The sequence below is a fragment of the Chiloscyllium punctatum genome, chromosome 17 (genome assembly GCF_047496795.1).
Source record: "Chiloscyllium punctatum isolate Juve2018m chromosome 17, sChiPun1.3, whole genome shotgun sequence".
In the NCBI taxonomy this organism is placed as follows: Eukaryota; Metazoa; Chordata; class Chondrichthyes; order Orectolobiformes; family Hemiscylliidae; genus Chiloscyllium; species Chiloscyllium punctatum.
In genome coordinates, this window is record NC_092755.1 from 43,334,839 (window position 1) to 43,352,419 (window position 17,581).

General features: G+C 42.0%; 1 protein-coding gene across 7 annotated transcripts in view; it reads right to left on the minus strand.

Annotated features, from left to right (window-relative positions):
- Positions 1–17,581, minus strand: part of specc1la (sperm antigen with calponin homology and coiled-coil domains 1-like a) — a 307,162-nt gene that overhangs the window by 121,936 nt on the left and 167,645 nt on the right. For 5 of the 7 annotated variants that reach the window (XM_072587016.1, XM_072587014.1, XM_072587012.1 and 2 more), the window contains exon 11: positions 9,539–9,628. In XM_072587016.1, coding sequence (XP_072443117.1) covers positions 9,539–9,628 — 90 coding nt within the window. The remainder of the gene's footprint in view (positions 1–9,538; positions 9,629–17,581) is intronic. The other 2 variants (XM_072587015.1, XM_072587013.1) reach the window with 1 other exon arrangement.

Sequence of the window (17,581 nt, forward strand, 5' to 3'; positions counted from 1 at the left end):
AATGTTTTCTCCGATTAGGATTGATGTTGGTATATAGTTGGGGGTGGGCAGCGTACTCTGTTTCCTTCTATTGCTTGGGTCAGGGGTGCGGTTTGATCTGGACAGGGGAATGGAGGTGTATGTGGGAGGTGTAAGCGTGCTCTACAGGCAGGGGGTAGAGTTCCTCATTAAGTTCCTTTTATGTTTTGTAGTTTAGGTTTTTGGTTTTTTTTTGTAAATAGACTTCACGAGTCTTCTTTTGTATATGCTCAGTGTACTGTAAGTTGAATTCTTCCTCTCGGCAGGTTGTAAAGGATCATGGCTAGCAGTGTCCTTAAATGGTGCACCTGGAATATTAGAATGATCCATTCACCAGTTTAAAGGCAAAAGGTGTTGCTGAACCTCAAAAAGGAGAGGGTGGAGTTTCCCTGTTGCAGGAGACTCACCTTAATGACAAAGAACACAAAGTTACAGCAGGTTTGATTGGGTGTTTTTCTCATCCTTACACACGAAGAGCAGGGGGATAGCCATACTCGTCCAGAAGAATCTTCCATTTAATTTAATAGATTGTGTTAAAAAAGAATATGGTCGATTTGTTATCCTTAAGGCCATAACACATGGCAAGAAAAATGGCATTTTGTCTGTCTATTGTCCTCCAGTCCAACCCCTTAAATTTTTGACAGATACACTATAGGGGGGAGGGACTTTAATTGCCTTATGGATCCTGTGCTGGACAGAATGCCCAAAGGTCCCCCAATGCTTTCTCCACAATCTAAATAGTTGGGTGATCTATGTGTAGAACTGGGATTGGAAGATGTTTGGAGATGTCTCCACCCTACTTTACACTCCTTTCCGATCCTCATATGTGCCATATGAGGATTGATTTTTTTTTCCTAACTCTCACAGCTCTTCTAGATTTGGTGCTACCTTGCTCAATTGGGAATACTGCCATCTCTGATCACATGGCAGAGTTGAAATTAAGGGTAATGCAATGAGCCCACGGTACTGGGAATGGATCCCTTTATCCTCAAGGACAGCAAGTACGTTGAGTACTTTTCTCGAGAATTTGAAGCACTTTTGGCCACCAGCTCAGGTACAGCTGGCAATCTGTCCACTTTTTGGGAGACTGCTAAGGCCAATGCTAGAGGAGTAATCACCTGATACGTGGCCAGTCAGATGCGAAAGAAAGGAGAGCAGCAGCGTCTGCTCGAGGCACGATTGGAGGCAGCTGAGACGGCATATTACAGTAGACCGCCAGTGGCTAAGCTGCAGCAGATCACAGCCCTTTGAGCCACCTTAAACTCCACACTTACGCATACAGCCAGGAAGGAACTTTCCTTTGCAAAGCAAAGGTTTTTTGAGCATGGTGATAGGTCGGGTAATGATTTAGCATATCTGGTTAGGAAGACGAATGCCTCTCAATCCTTTGCTTCTATTAGGGAAGTGAATAGGATTCTCACTTGTAATGCTAAAAGATCAATACGGTGTTTCACAGGTTCTATTCTGAACTGTATCAGTCTGAATGTTGTGAGGATAGATGGGAAAAAATGGGGTCTTTTTTTTCGGAACTTAGATCTTCTTGAGATGTCTATTGAGCAGGCGTCACTCCTTCGTGCTCCATTAACAGCACAAGAAATGCAGGAGGCGGTGAGACAACTTCAAAGTGGAAAGGTGCCTGGCCCCGATTGCCTTCCCAGTGAGGTTTAGAAAGAATTTGTAAACACACTGTCAGGGTCAATGCTAGACACGTATAATCATGATTGCCTCCCGCCATCCTTGAAAGAGGCTAATATCACTCTTCTTCTCAAGAGAGTGAAGACCCTGGAGGACTGTGCTTCTTATAGACCTATCTTGCTCTTAAATTTTGATTTTAAAATTTTCTTTCTTAATGGGGAGTATGCACAGGACTTATGCACTTAATGGTAAGGTCCGAGGGAGTGTTGCTGAACAAAGAGACCTTGGAGTGCAGGTTCATAGCTCCTTGAAAGTGGAGTCGCAGTTAGATAGGATAGTAAAGAAGGCGTTTGGTATGCTTTCCTTTATTGATCAGAGCATTGAGTACAGGAGCTGGGAGGTCATGTTGCGGCTGTACAGGACATTGGTTAGGCCGCTGTTGGAATATTGTGTGCAATTCTGGTCTCCTTCCTCTCGGAAAGATGTTGTGAAACTTGAAAAGGCTCAGAAAGATTGGAGGATTTGAGCTATAGGGAGAGCTTGAATAGCCCTGGAGCATCAGAGGCTGAGGGGTGATCTTATAGAGGTTTACAAAATTATGAGGGGCCTGGATAGGATAAATAGACAAAATCTTTTCCCTGCGGTGGGGGAGTCCAGAACTAGAGAACATAGGTTTAGGGTGAGGGGGGAAAGATATAAAAGAGACCTAAGGGGCAACTTTTTCACACAGAAGGTGATACGTGTATGGAATGAGCTACCAGAATGAGTGGTGGAGGCTAGTGCAATTGCAACATTTAAAAGACATTTGGATGGGTATATGAATAGGAAGGGTTTGGAGGAATATGGGCTGGGTGGTGGCAGGTGGGACTAGATTGGGTTGGGATATCTGGTTGGCATGGACCAAAGGGTCTGTTTCCATGCTGTACATCTCTTCGACTCTATAAGTGTGCCAGCAGCGGTCAGTTCAAGGGTTGGTGGTCTCTTTGGACACAGAAAAGGCATTTGATCAGTGGAATGGCCATATCTTTTTATACCCTGGAGCGGTTTGGCCTGGGTGAAGTGTTTACTAGACAGGCAAGGGTCCTTTATAGTGATCCTCTGACAGCGGTTTTCACCAAATGTATAATGTCCGATTATTTTAACACTGGTAGGAGCACTCAGCAAGGGTGACCCCTCACATTGGTGATTGAGCTGCTGGCAGAGGCCATTCGTGGGGATCCTAATATAGCTGCCCCAAAGTGGGGTCGAAGATGCATAAGATTACACTATATACAGATGATGTTCTTACTTTTCTCTCAAACCCGACAGTCTCGGTGTCCTGTTTGATATAGTGTATTAATTCGTTTTGTTCTTTCTCAGGTTACAAGATCAATTTTTCAAAGTCTGAGGCTATGCCTACGGGGTGGGGGGGGATGGTTCTGAGGGGGAATACTTGGCGTGGAAGGTGAGTTCCCCTTTACATGGACCTTGCTGTTACCTCTACTTTTGATCAGTTATTCAAGACTAATTTTGTTCATTTGTTTGACAAGATTAAACAAGACCTTCAAAGATACGGGTGCCCGTCCAATGTCATGGTTAGGTTGAGTAGCTCTTATCAAAATTAATGTTATTCCTCGTTAAATTTCCCTTTGCAGATGCTCCCTTTGCTCTTTCCTAGGCAAACATTTCTGAAATTGAATAGCTGGTTTAGTTCTTTGATTTGGAGTTAGATGCAGCCCTTTTTAAGCTTGCGAAACTGCAATTGCCCCAGGGATTGGGGGGAGTGGACCTCCTGGACATTCAACTGAGCTCCCTCCTATCTTTTGTAAGTGATTGGGCCTATGGGGTCTCGTCATCAACATGGTTGGACACTGAGGCCTCCCAGACAAAGTGCCCTCTTATCAACGTGTTGTTATTAGACAAAATAAGGACAGTTGCTGAACACTACTGTAAATCCAATAGTTACTAACACTCAAAGCATGGAGGGCAATGAGGCAGATGGAAAGTAATTTGTCTAAAACATTTTTTCTTACTCCCATAGTTGATATGCCAGTTTTCCAGGCAGGGACATGGATCCCAGGTTTAAACTTTGTGTGGATGGGGAGACTCTTGTTTGGGTAATCTGTTTGAACATGAAACTGATGACGTTTGATCAAATAACTTGGAAAAAATGGATCATCGAGTAGAGACCTCTTCTGTTTCTTTCAGATTTTATCTGAAAGGAGACCACGCTTTTGACAGAGTGTTATAGATCTGATACAGAAAAGACAGTGCATCAGGCTAAGAGCACTCTTTCACTGAGTACTCTCTATTATTTGTTGGGAGAGGTTCCTCGGGTGACACTGAGCGTCTATGTTAGGTCTGGGAGAGTTAGGAGTTGAGATCACTTGGGAAACGTTGGGAGTACATTCGTGAGGATGCGAAGAGGATTTTGATATGCAATAGGACCCGTGCTATGCAGTTAAAGATTCTTAATAGGGCTCAACTGGCCTCAGATCATCTCGCAAAATTTAAGCAGGGAGCATCTTCAATGTGCCCCAAATGTAAAATAAATACGAGTATCCTCACCCATTGTTTGTGGTCCTGCCACAAGCTCCATGAGTATTGGAGCACCACGGCAGGTGTAATAGGGAGGGTCTTGGGGACTGAAGTCAAGGTGGACCAGGTCTCTCTGCTCCTGAGTCTGCCAAAATTACCTCACTTAGATGTACATGGGAAAAAGATTTTTAACATTCTCACATTCTGATGTGCTGGGTGTCTGAGAACCCCAGGTCTGTCGGGGTGGCATAAGTTAATTATGGAACACATTCCTTTAGACATTCCTACAAATATGGTGCACCAGAAAACAGACATGAATTACTTGGAAGATCTGTCCGCCATTTTGATTCGGGCTTTTGGTTTGGTCTGAGAGGAAGAATTTTAAACAAATGTGGGTTTAATAATTGATGCTCTTGATGGCTGAGGGCTATGGTCTTGTTGTGCTGAGCAGTGTTATTTACTTATTTATTGATTTGTAGTAAGTGTAGTTTTGATTTCTTTTGTAGAGTAGTATAGTAGTTGGTTTAGCGTTTATTGTTGCTTTTGACATTATGCTGTATTTTTGTGTTTCTGTAACTTTCTAATTTGTAAACAAAAAATTTTCAATAAATTATTTTAAAAAACCAGAATTTAGTCTCTCAAAATTGCAGTCAGGTTACATGTTTTCCGAACTTTCTATGCCTTCTCTGTTGATTCTTCTGTCAGGAATGCCTTCTCCATCGTTTCTTACAAAAGGAATGTCTTTTCCGTTGTTGTTACTGTTGCTATTTAACTGGTGCTTTCTCGAAGACATAGACAAGGCTGTAAGAGCCAGAGATTCTCTCTCTTGAGGGCTGAGGGCAGAGCTGAGAGCTTAAGCTCTGGCAGATGGCAGCTAGCTCTGGGGTCTTTGTCCAACTATCCCCTTCTTCTAGACTCTTGATGACATATCAATATTTTTACAATAGGATGTTGTCAAAACCATCAGATTTAAAGTTAATACGTTTTTAGTATCTAGGTGCCTGGTCCAAATTGATTGGCTAAATTCAAAAGCTTCGAACTGCTGCTTGGCCTAACTGTACGGCCTTTTGATACAAATGTTTCAGTTTGGGCTCTCTATGCACTTGCAAATTTTTAAGTTGCTACTTACAGTGACCAATTTAAATCTCTAAGCACAGAAAAAAACATCATCATTTAAAGGAACTACGCAACACTTACCCCATTTTACAATTTTACAAACACCAACTTCTAACTTTCTGCCTCCTGATCTACAAATGACCACTAAATTCCATTGACTCACTGGAGCTAAATTTTAGCAAGGAGAAAGTGAGGACTGCAGATGCTAGAGATCAGAGCTGAAAATGTGTTGCTGGAAAAGCGCAGCAGGTCAGGCAGCATCCAAGGAACAGGAGAATCGACGTTTCGGGCATGAGCCTGAAGAAGGGCTGATGCCCGAAACATCGATTCTCCTGTTCCTTGGATGCTGCCTGACCTGCTGTGCTTTTCCAGCAACACATTTTCAGCTCTAAATTTTAACAATCACTGTATCAATTACAACCCATCCCACATGCTGAAGGCAAGAGTTAAAATGGCATATATCCTGCTTGTGCGCTCAGGACTGACAACTACTTGACACAAATGGCTTGTAAAGCCAACTGTGTGCTACAATTCAGGGATGCATCAACCTAGCTGCAAATGAATTCCAAACTATCACAAAGGGCAAACAATATTCAACACAGAAGGTAAAAATCCATCTTAATATTTATTAGCAAAATGAAAACTGTTTGCTCTACAAACTGTACAATAACATTTTGCACCTCCATCTACAATGGAGTCTCATTTCTTGACCGTGATTACTTTAGTTTTATTGATGACAACTTTTAATCTGCAAGTGTCATTTCATGTTCAGTTGTGTAATATTCTCACTTCCTCCAGCTTTACAATCAGTGATGACTTTTACGATATTATTGTCATGTGGTTATTACCATGACAAACTGTATAAGAACGAACAGTAACAAATTGTGTAATTTCCAAATTTCCACTCGCCTGGATGACGGTGATCCTGATCTCATTTTGGAGCAACTTAGCTCTTAACTTGCATGGGGAATGGTTGCATCACAGTTATGTTCTAACTATCAGGTAAGAGGCAATGATTTAGGGAATAGCAGGAATGAAGGGGAAAAAAATTAAAAACAGGACCTCAAACGTTTGCAATTTCTGGATTATTAACTGAGCCAGCCGCAAACCAGCGAGGAGATTAGGAGAGGTAAACATGTGGCTCGAGGAGTGGAATGGGAAACAGCAGTTCCATTTCGTGAGGCACTGGCAAGGTACTGTAACATCAGGACAGGCTCCACATAAAGTGCTCTGAGGAAGGGTCAATGGACCCAAAATGTTAACTGATTTCTCTCCACAGATGCTGACAAACTGGCTGAGATTTTCTGGCAATTTCGGTTTTTGTTTCAGATTTGCAGCATCTGCAGTTCTTTTGTTTTGTTGTCCAGATGAACTGGTCTGGGCCCAGGATCCTACTGAAAAGGTTTGGTCACAAGGATTTATGCGATTTAGAGAGGAGGGTTCAACAGAGGTTATTAAAAACAAGTATAAGGACAGACAGTATGGCAATACTTCATTACTCCTATACTCAAATCTTTTGTGATAAACATTAATACTCTGCTAGTTTTCATAATAATTTGCTGTATCCATGATGTTAACCTTCAAGGGCTGTCAACAAGGACATCTAGCTTCCTTTAAATGTTGACACTTTCCAACATCTCACCATTTAAGAATGACACTGCATATTTGCTCAACTACTAAAGTGGATAACTTAATCTTTTTCTACATTATGTTCTATCTGCTATACTCTTGCCCATTCACTGAGCCTGCTGAAATCCTCCTGAAGCTGCTTTACGTCTTCCTCACAATTTTCATTTTCACTTAGCTTTGTTCCTTCTGCAAATTTGGAAATATTACATTTGGTTTCCACATCCAAATCAATGACTAGTCTCAGTCTGCCAATGTGAAAATGATCTTTTTATTCCCTGTTTTCTGTCGGTTAGCTAATCACTAAGTCATGCCTGTACATTGTCTCTTATCCCATGTTCGTTAACCTTTCTGGCCAGCATTATCAAAAATCTGCTGAAAATTCAAGTATACCATATCCATCAGCTCTCCTTTAATCGATTGTCAGCAACATCTTCAAAGGCTGCAACAAGTTCCCTCAGCATGATTCTCCACTTGCAAACCCATGTTCACCATGTTAAATCAGATCATTATCAAACTGATATTTATCATCTCACAGTTTATTATAGATTCTTGCATTTCCCTAATACTGATGAACTACAAACCTGTTAACCTTACAAGTTGAAGGTTTGGGTTCAAGTCCCACCTGCTCCAGATATGTGAGATTATGTAGGTGATTGACCAGCAAATTGATTCAATGATTGAACCAGGAGAGTACGTGTATGGTGATCTGTCCTACAAATGATATACTTAGAATTGGTTAAACATCAGTAATGTTTATCTGGTGCCCCAAATTCTTGATTTTCTAATACATTCCATCTTGAAAGGAACTGGCCCCATTAGGTGAATCAAGTCAGAACCAGCAGTTGAATAGAATTCTCTTCTGGATTAGTGGTGCTGGAAGAGCATAGCAGTTCAGGCAGCATCCAAGGAGCTTCGAAATCGACGTTTCGGGCAAAAGCCCTTCATTAGGAATAAAGGCAGTGAGCCTGAAGCGTGGAGAGATAAGCTAGAGGAGGGTGGGGGTGGACAGAAAGTAGCATAGAGTACAATGGGTGAGTGGGGGAGGGGATGAAGGTGATAGGTCAAGGAGGAGAGGGTGGAGTGGATAGGTGGAAAAGGAGATAGGCAGGTAGGACAAGTTCGGACAAGTCATGGGGACAGTGCTGAGCTGGAAGTTTAGAACTAGGGTGAGGTGGGAGAAGGGGAAATGAGGAAACTGTTGAAGTCCACATTGATGCCCTGGGGTTGAAGTGTTCCGAGGCGGAAGATGAGGCGTTCTTCCTCCAGGCATCTGGTGGTGAGGGAGCGGCGGTGAAGCAGTCCCAGGACCTCCATGTCCTCGGCAGAGCGGGAGGGGGAGGTGAAATGTTGGGCCACGGGGCGGTGTGGTTGATTGGTGCGGGTGTCCCGGAGATGTTCCATAAAGCGCTCTGCTAGGAGGCGCCCAGTCTCCCCAATGTAGAGGAGACCGCATCGGGAGCAACGGATACAATAAATGATATTAGTGGATGTGCAAGTAAAACTTTGATGGATGTGGAAGTGTCCTTTAGGGCCTTGGATGGAGGTGAGGGAGGAGGTGTGGGTGCAGGTTTTACAATTCCTGCGGTGGCAGGGGAAAGTGCCAGGATTGGAGGGTGGGTTTTTTGGGGGCGTGGACCTGACCAGGTAGTCACAGAGGGAACGGTCTTTGAGGAAGGCGGAAAGGGGTGGGGAGGGAAATATATCCCTGGTGGTGGGGTCTTTTTGGAGGTGGCGGAAATGTTGGCGGATGATTTGGTTTATGCGAAGGTTGGTAGGGTGGAAGGTGAGCACCAGGGGCGTTCTGTCCTTGTTATGGTTGGAGTGGTGGGGTCTGAGAGTGGAGGTGCGGGATGTAGACGAGATACGTTGGAGGGCATCTTTAACCACGTGGGAAGGGAAATTGCGGTCTCTAAAGGAGGAGGCCATCTGGTGTGTTCTGTGGTGGAACTGGTCCTCCTGGGAGCAGATCCGGCGGAGGCGGAGGAATTGGGAATACGGGATGGCATTTTTGCAAGAGGTAGGGTGGGAAGAGGTGTAATCCAGGTAGCTGTGAGAGTCGGTGGGTTTGTAAAAAATGTCAGTGTCAAGTCGGTCATCATTAATGGAGATGGAGAGGTCCAGGAAGGGGAGGGAGGTGTCAGAGATGGTCTAGGTAAATTTAAGGTCAGGGTGGAATGTGTTGGTGAAGTTGATGAATTGATGCCGGTGTAATTAACTGCTCTACGTAGCCAACAAAGAGACAGGCATAGCTCGGGCCCATACGGGTGAATTCTCTTCATATGAACTGTGTGGTTCATTCTGGCAGTAATTGCAACAGACTTTTATACAGTCTCAGCATGTTATCAAAAGCACTTCAGCATCCATAAAACTGATAGGAATCTGTAATTCCCCAATGATATCTGTGCATCATGTTTGGCAATTCAGAGTTTCCAATGACTCTGTGAAACGCCTTGGGACATTTTAGTGCATTAAAGGCATTACCTAATTACAAGTTGAAAGTAAATTTCATGAGATTCCATGGTGGGCACCGAGTGTGAAACGAGAGTTGAATCTCCAGAAGTTTTTAAGCCTTGTGAATGAACCAACCAGGCAGAAAATCATCTGAACTTCTGATGTCACTCACCTGACATGGACTTTGCAGAGTCAATGGTCTGAACTCTTTGTAATGATGCTGGAGATCGGTTTGCAGAGGAAGATCTCAGTAAGTGATCTGCTGCAAGGTAAATGTGGAGAACAAAGTGTTACAAGGCAACTGAAGCCAATAAAATACTACAATAAGAGAGAAATATAAGCTGTTGACAAACTTCTTGCTTTCTATTATGTTTTCTAAATCATTAGGAAATATAGTGAATAGTTAAAGACAGGCTGCAGCTGTAGACAGTTTACAACTGACTCAGCAGCTGCAAGCAATACAATATACACTTGAAATTGAACTGAATGGATTGACCTGAACACCATCCCCAGGACAATCAGAAACATCAAGTTGTTTACCAGACACAGGGGCGTCTCGCACTCAAATATTTGGAAAGAGTGACCTCACACCTGACCTGCATGTTCTCAACACCTTCAGGAATGGATGCCCAAGGACCACTCTGCCATCAATGCCTGGCTGGATCTGATCAATCAGGGTGATTGAGTCCTGATCAATCCATTGGTATACATCGAAGACCCACCCAAAAGGAGCAAAGACTTGAGTATGAGATTCACTGCAACACCACCCTCAGCGGCGATAACTTGAGACCAATGACTGAGAAGAGAAGACACCCTTGGGACTACCGGGAGAAGACCAGACAATAATCACCATGTGGATTAAGGCCAAGATCTAGTGTGGTGGCATATGATCATCCAGAGTTACGTTAAAGTGCATTATATTTGATTAGATTTACAGTGTAAATTGATAGCTTGTAGAATATTTTATTATTATAATACTGTGTCAACTAAATAAATATTACCATTTATTATTATTAAGAGTCGACTCGCAGTTTCTTTGGTAGATATAAGAGATAAGCAGCAATCTTATAAGCAAAATCATCACTATGTTTCCTACATTACAATAATGTCTCCATGTTAAAAGCACTTCACTGGCTGTAAAGCAATTTGGGACTTCCGAGAATTGTGAAAAGTGCTATATAAATGCAAAGCTTTATTTTTAATGAATTCAAACTGCAATATTCTTTTCAATTGCCTTTGTGTCAGCTGGAGAAGTTAGTTAGAGATAGAAGGTTGTGGATTGAGACTCACTTCAGGAAATTTTGGCTGATATTCTAACACAATTCTGAGGGAATATTGTATTATTGAAGGGGCTGTGTTTTGGATGAAACAGATACTATTTACCCCCTCAGATGGCTGCACAAGATTCCATGGCTATTTAAGGAGGAGCAGGGAAACGATTCTCCCAGTGTCCGTCTTCTTTACCCAGTGGTTGATTGTCATCCCTAAATAAACAGCACAGACGTAGTTTCTCCCTTTTTTCTTATTAATGGGATAATCAACATTGGACAATTACTTCATCAGGATTTTCACAGTTCATTCTCATTTCTGATTTACTTAAAATACTCACAAAGTCATAACACTAAACATTGCTGTAGCTGTGAATGGAATGAGGAATATTTTTCCTTGCGCAAAAACACAAACTTGGTGCAAACGTTTTGAAAAGGTGAAATGGTTGAGATTAACCACTGTTCACCTTAAAAGAAGCCTCGTCTATTAAGCATCAGTACTCATGAAGGTACTCTTTCCCTTGGTTTATGTCACGACGGTGATAAAATACATTTCGATGCAGATAAGCCAACTCTTTAGGGGCATACTCAAGTAGAATGCTTTTAAATGATCAGCAGGGCAAAACTAAGGTTATATTCCTCGTGTGCTCCTCTGCTTGGTACTGTTAAGATTTGTTTTGATTTATTTATTACTGTCGCATGTACAGAGGTACAATGAAAAGTGTTGTCTTACATGCTTTACAGGTGGACCCACTTCGAGTCACATCGTTATCCTGTTGACTCATTTGTTGAGGTATCAAATGACTTCTGCACGCTCTCCAAAGTTGCCACAACCTAGTCACCACAACTGCACACCATACTCCAAATATAGCCTAACTAAGAGTTTTATTAAAAGACTTGCCAACTCTTATGCACAATGCACCAACTGATGGAAGGCAGGCATGTCATATGCTTTCTTTACCATCTTATCCACTTGGGTGGTCACTTTCAGGGAGCAACTGACTTGGACCTCAAGACTTGGATATCAATGCTTCCCAGGATCCAACCATTAACTTGTAACTTTCATCTTGCGTTTGACCTCCTAAACCTCACATTTTTCCAGATTAAACTCCATCTGCCATTTCTCCACCCAATTTTCTAACTGATTTATAATTTGCTGTTTTCTTTGACAACTTTCCTCACTATCCACAACTCCCACCAATTTTCATGTTGTCTGCAAACTTAGACTGCATATATTTTCATTCAATCATTTATATTACACGTAATATCAACAACAGAGGTCCCAGTACTGATTGTTGCAGAACCTCTAATCATAAAAACACCTATCCACAACTACTCTCCATCCTCTATGAGCAAGCCAATCTTTTTTATCCAACTTAACACCTCACCGTGGATCCCAAGTGACTGAATCTTCTGGACCAATCTAAGATGTGTCATGTGACCCCTCTCCAGAACTAGAAGCATAAATGTAAAGTTAACATTTATGCTGATTTCAGCATTGGAAGGAAAGGAGTCAGCAGGAAGGTGGACAGAGAGCACCGCGCACGTACGCGAGAGCGCGCCGAAGCAGAGAGATAGAAAGCCGAGACAGAGAGAGATGAGACAGAGAGAAAGAAATGATCAGTAGATAAAGAGATAGCTGATAGTAGGCCAGGGAAGAGAAACTAGATAATGGGTACCATTAGTATTGAAAATGAGATGGCTGTACTAAAGCAATCTATATCATGTCTGGACCTAGGATTGTGGAACAGATAATTGACAAGAGTATCAATGCTCTGAAATGATTAAACTTGGATTTTGAATCCTGAAGGTTGTAAGGTGTCTAGGCAGAAGATGAGGTGGTGTTCCTCGCTGCAGCACTGCAACAGCACTGGGAGAACTGTTGACATGGGAACACGGTGGCATGTGAAAGTGATAGGCAACTGGAAGCTTGGGACATTTTTACTGTTAGAAAAGATGGAAATCCAGAGGAGCAGACAGTGAGCTGGAGTCAGCAGGCATCTGCTCAGACTTTCATGTCAAGACTTCTCATCACCTAATTCTATCGGGTGGGAATGGGAACCTGCATATCAAAAGATAAGATTAGGTGATGAGACGGATGATAATTCATGCTAACAGGCCTCTTGCTGCTCACTAGTGAAAATCCGTCTTGACTTCAGGATTTAGTTGCATTATGCAACTTTTTTAACCCAATTGTCACTGAACATCTCCTCAGATTTTCCAAATTTTCTTGCCGATACACACATTGTTCAGGGGCTGGGAAGATTCTCCCCATGGAGTGTCATCAGTACATTACCAGTAAATGCAGCTTTCAAAAGTTGACTACTAGTATTGTATGTGTTATGTGAAACTGCTTTGTGCATAAATCTTAAATAAGACACCTGTAACTAATACGCTCAAAACAATGCTTGAGATTGTTTTATTTCATCTGTGCATAACCACAGGAGAAGCAAATGGATTCCTGTCACTTTAAACTTTTCAGGTGTTTATTCCAACTAATGCTATAAATTGCCAATCCTTAAACACAGTGAAGGCTAATGATATTCTTTCAAGATAGTGATAAGCTGAATCTCATTACAAAAGCCCCAAGTGTAGAATTTCTCGTACAGTTGAATTCACGATAACTTTGGATCCATTAGCATGAGCAAAACGCCCCAATCTGACAGGTCTCACCTTAGTTGATGCCAAAGCAGAGAAGGATGAAAGAATTGATATCATAAAAATAAATTTATCAATGTTAAAATAACCTTTGACAATGCCACATCAATGTTTCATAGAAGCTTGACAATCATGTACAAACAGGAACCATTCAGCCTCAAGAGAAAAATCACCTGCAACCTTGTTCGTTTAAGGAAGAAAAAAAATCCACTGAGACAAAGGTGGGATTATGTTGGTCCAAGCTCAGAGTCAGTACAAGTGCAGATGAATAGTTTGACAAGTGCAGAGGTGGCCTGGGTAAAAGCACTTGTATTAAAGTTTAAAATTTTGCGACATACACCCAAGAAGCAGTCTAGCTCCTCCTTAAATAAGTGTGTAACATATGCAATTCTCCAGTCTACCTAAGGCTTTTCAATGTTTTCAAGTACCATACTTTGCTGTTGCAAAACTCTGTTCCTCCTAATTCTTGTGTCATGGACTACTTTTGGGTTATGAACAAATCAGATGATTTACAAAGAGCACTGTGAATCTGCTCTTATTCAAGTTTTGGTGATTCTTCAGTGTCTCAACAGCAGCAGGGAAAAATACCTGCGAGGTGATGCAGGAGAGCAGCTATGGAGTGCTACCTCAGATCATATTTTCAACTTGCACATTCACAAAGTGCTACAAATTTGCCATAGGATTCCCATCCCAGTTGTCATTCTCAACAGTCTCAAATGCAGGATGTGGTGTACAGATGATCAACAATGAGCTGGTGAGGGCAAAGAAGAGATCCCACCGAGCCACTATTACCGAACCACTTTGTGACACATCTAGCAGCAGTCTGAGAATGGGTAAGGGTGTCCATGTCTTTGTTGGTGAAGATGATGATTAGGAAATGAAATCAAAGGACTTTTTTTTTGTAAGAAGCGGTTTTGAGTTCCATTCTTTTAATGTGTGTTGCTAAAGGAGAGTGTACAGAATTAAAGAATGTTTGTGGTGCAGGAGGCTAGTTGGTAATCATGTCTGCGTCATGATTTGGAGGCGCCGCTGTTGGACTGGGATGTACAAAGTTAAAATTCACACAACACCAGGTTATAGTCCGATAGGTTTAATTGGAAGCAGTACCTTTCGGAGTGCTGCTCCTTCATCAGGTGGTTGCGGAGTATAAGAGTGTAAGACACAGAATTTATAGCAAAAGTTTACAGTGTGATGTAACTGAAATTATACATTGAAAAAGACCTGGATTATTTGTTAAGTCTCCCATCTTTTAGAATGACCATGTTGGTTTCAGTTCTTTCATTTGTTAAGTCGCAAAACTTTTTAAGTTACATTCTCAAGTGAACTTTTAACAATTGGTGTCATGTCAGCCCAGATAATGCATTGAAGGTGTGAGGCGCCCTGTGTGAGACTGCGTGCGCCACAATGGTCAGACTGATTCTAATCTAAAAAACGGATTTACAGAATCTTCCATGGATTCATGCAGTTTTTGAGCAAAGTAGAATGTAATTCTGCAAGTACGAATTCACCCCACAAACCTGTGTGTGTGTGTGTGTGTTGGGGGGGGGGATGAGTGTCTGTGAGAGTCTGTATATATGTGTGAGTGTCAGTGTAAAGGGATACAAGTCTGTGAGAGGGTGCGTGTTTGAGTGTGGAAGTGTATTTGTCAGTGTATGAGAGAGGGTCTGCATGAGTGTAAGGGTCTGGAGGACAGCACAGGTCTGAAGGAGTATGCGTGCGCATTTGTGTATGCGTGTGTAGTGCAATGAGGTCACCTGTAATGTGGCATGAACCCACGCTACAGGTTCTGTGTCTTACAATCTTATACTCCACAACCACCTGATGAAGGAGCAGTGCTCCAAAAGCTAGTGCTTCTAAATAAAGCTGTTGGACTATAATCTGATGTTGTGAGATTTTTAACTGTCTGCATCATGTCATTCTTTAAATGAGAACTCACTTGATATTACTCTATATTTTTCCTTTGTGGTTAAGTTGGCACAGTGGCTCAGTGGTCAGCACTGCTGCCTCACAGCACCAGGATTCCAGGTTTGATTCCAGCCTTGGGTGACTGTCTATGTGGAGTTTTCACATTCTCCCTGTGTCTGCGTGGGGTTCCTCCCACAGTCAGGTGTGTATGTCAGGTGAATTGGCCATGCTAAACTGCCCATAGTTTTAGGTGCATCAGTCAGAGGGAAATGGGTCTGGGTGAGTTACTCTTTGGAGGGTCGGTGTGGACTGGTTGGGCTGAAGGGCCTGTTTCCACATTGTAGCGAATCTAATCTAATCTAAAATCTAACTCCTCTTGAAAGTCTCAGTTATGTCTCCTTCCACCACAATGTAAGGCAGTGCTTTCCAGCTCCTAACCACCTGAACACGTTTTTCTTCATATCACTTTGACTTCTTTTGCTAATTACTTTAAATCTGTGCCCTCTTATCCTTCCATCAAAGAGAAGAGTTTAACTGTATCCAATCCACCCAGACCCCTCCTGATTTTGATGATCTCTTAGAAAATCTCCGCTTTGCCTTCTCTTGTCCAATGGGGAGAAAAACTTGAACTCTCCAATGAATGTTCATACCCAAAGTTCCTTCTCCCTGGAATCAATCTTTTAAATCTTTTCTGTACCTCTCCCATTTGCACCCTTTCTAAAGTGTGATGCCGATAATGAGATGCCACACTTCAGACACAATCGAACTAGTAACATACAAATTCAATACAACCTCTTGCAGTACAGGATACTATACTCATACGAATACAACTTCCTAAGATAGACTTTACTCTCCTAATTTAATTAAACTTGTTGTCGAAACAATGGAGAAGGTTGATGAAGGTAATACAGTTGATGTTGACTATATGGATTTTAAGAAAGCATTTGACAAAATAGCATATAAAAGACTGGTTAAAAGAATTGAAATCGATGGACTGAGAGGTCAGTGTTAGCTTTGTTTTTAAAAAAAAAGTTGGCTTTAAATTCAGAAAACAGTGATTTGTGACAAGTGGCTGTTTTTCACATTGGGAAATGGAAACAGTGTGTTCCTGAAGTTCAATGCTTGGGCCAGTGATTTTTGACATAGAATTTTCTACAATCTCTAAAGGTGACAGGACATTTTGGGACAGTACTTGAGATATTGGGCTTCACTAACAGAGATATTCAATTCCCAAGCACTGAAGTTATGCTGAGGTTCTGGTGAAAAGTGACAACCTGATATTAACTTTGTTTCTCTCTCCATAGCAGCTGCCAGTCCTGCTTAGTATTTCCAGCTTTTTCTGTTTCAGGCATCTGTAGTATTTTAGAATTATGCTGAGTTATAAACCTCGATAAATATCTGTTTCTGCTACAACCAGAGTATTGTTTTCAGTTGTGGTCACTGCATGTTAAAAATGTGAGATTCCTTGAAAAGGTTGCAGAGGAGATTTAATGGATGGTTCCAGGGACAAGAGAACTTAGCTATAAGAGAAACTCTGGCTGTTGAAGAAGATGAAGGGAGATTTGATAGAAGTGTACAAGATTATGATAGGTTTGGATAAGGTAAACAAAGAAGAGCTATTCCATCAGCAACAGAATAAGGACCGGAAAACACTGTTTTGGCCCTCAAAATCCTAGAATCCTTACAGTGTGGAAACAAGTCGGCCCAACAAGTCCAAACCGACCCTCTGAACAGTATCCCACCCAAACACATTACGTTTACCCCTGACTAATGCACCTAACTTACACATCCCTGAACACTATGGGCAATTTAGCACAGCCAATTAACCTAACGTGTACATCTTTGGATCATGGGAGGAAACTAGAGCACCTGGAGGAAACCCACGCAGACACAGGGACATGCAAAGGCCACACAGTCACCCGAGGCTAGAATCAAACCTGGGTTCCTGGTGCTGTGAGGCAGCTCTGCTTACCACTGAGCCACTGTGCCAGTTATAAAGTACTGTTTCCATTCAGGACACTGCACTTTAGGGTAAATTAAAGTGGAGGAAAGATTCACAAGAGTGGCCCCACCGATATGAAATTCCAATTATAACTGGAAATATTTGGACTGGTTTCCTGCTCTTTTGGAGTGTCTGTCGTATAAACACAATGGGCCAAATAGTCTCTTTCTGTGCTATAACCATTCTGTCATTGATTGGGTTGTTCTACAGAGTCAGCATGGACTTAAAGAGTGAATGGCTTCCTTCCACAGTGTATTAACAATGACATACATGAATACTCTAGGGAATTGAAAAGGACTGGAAAGAGTTTCAGAATTTGGCAAAGGCCAAACCTGATTTTTTAGCATCGTGGTATAGTGCAGAGATCATTAAAGCAAAGCTT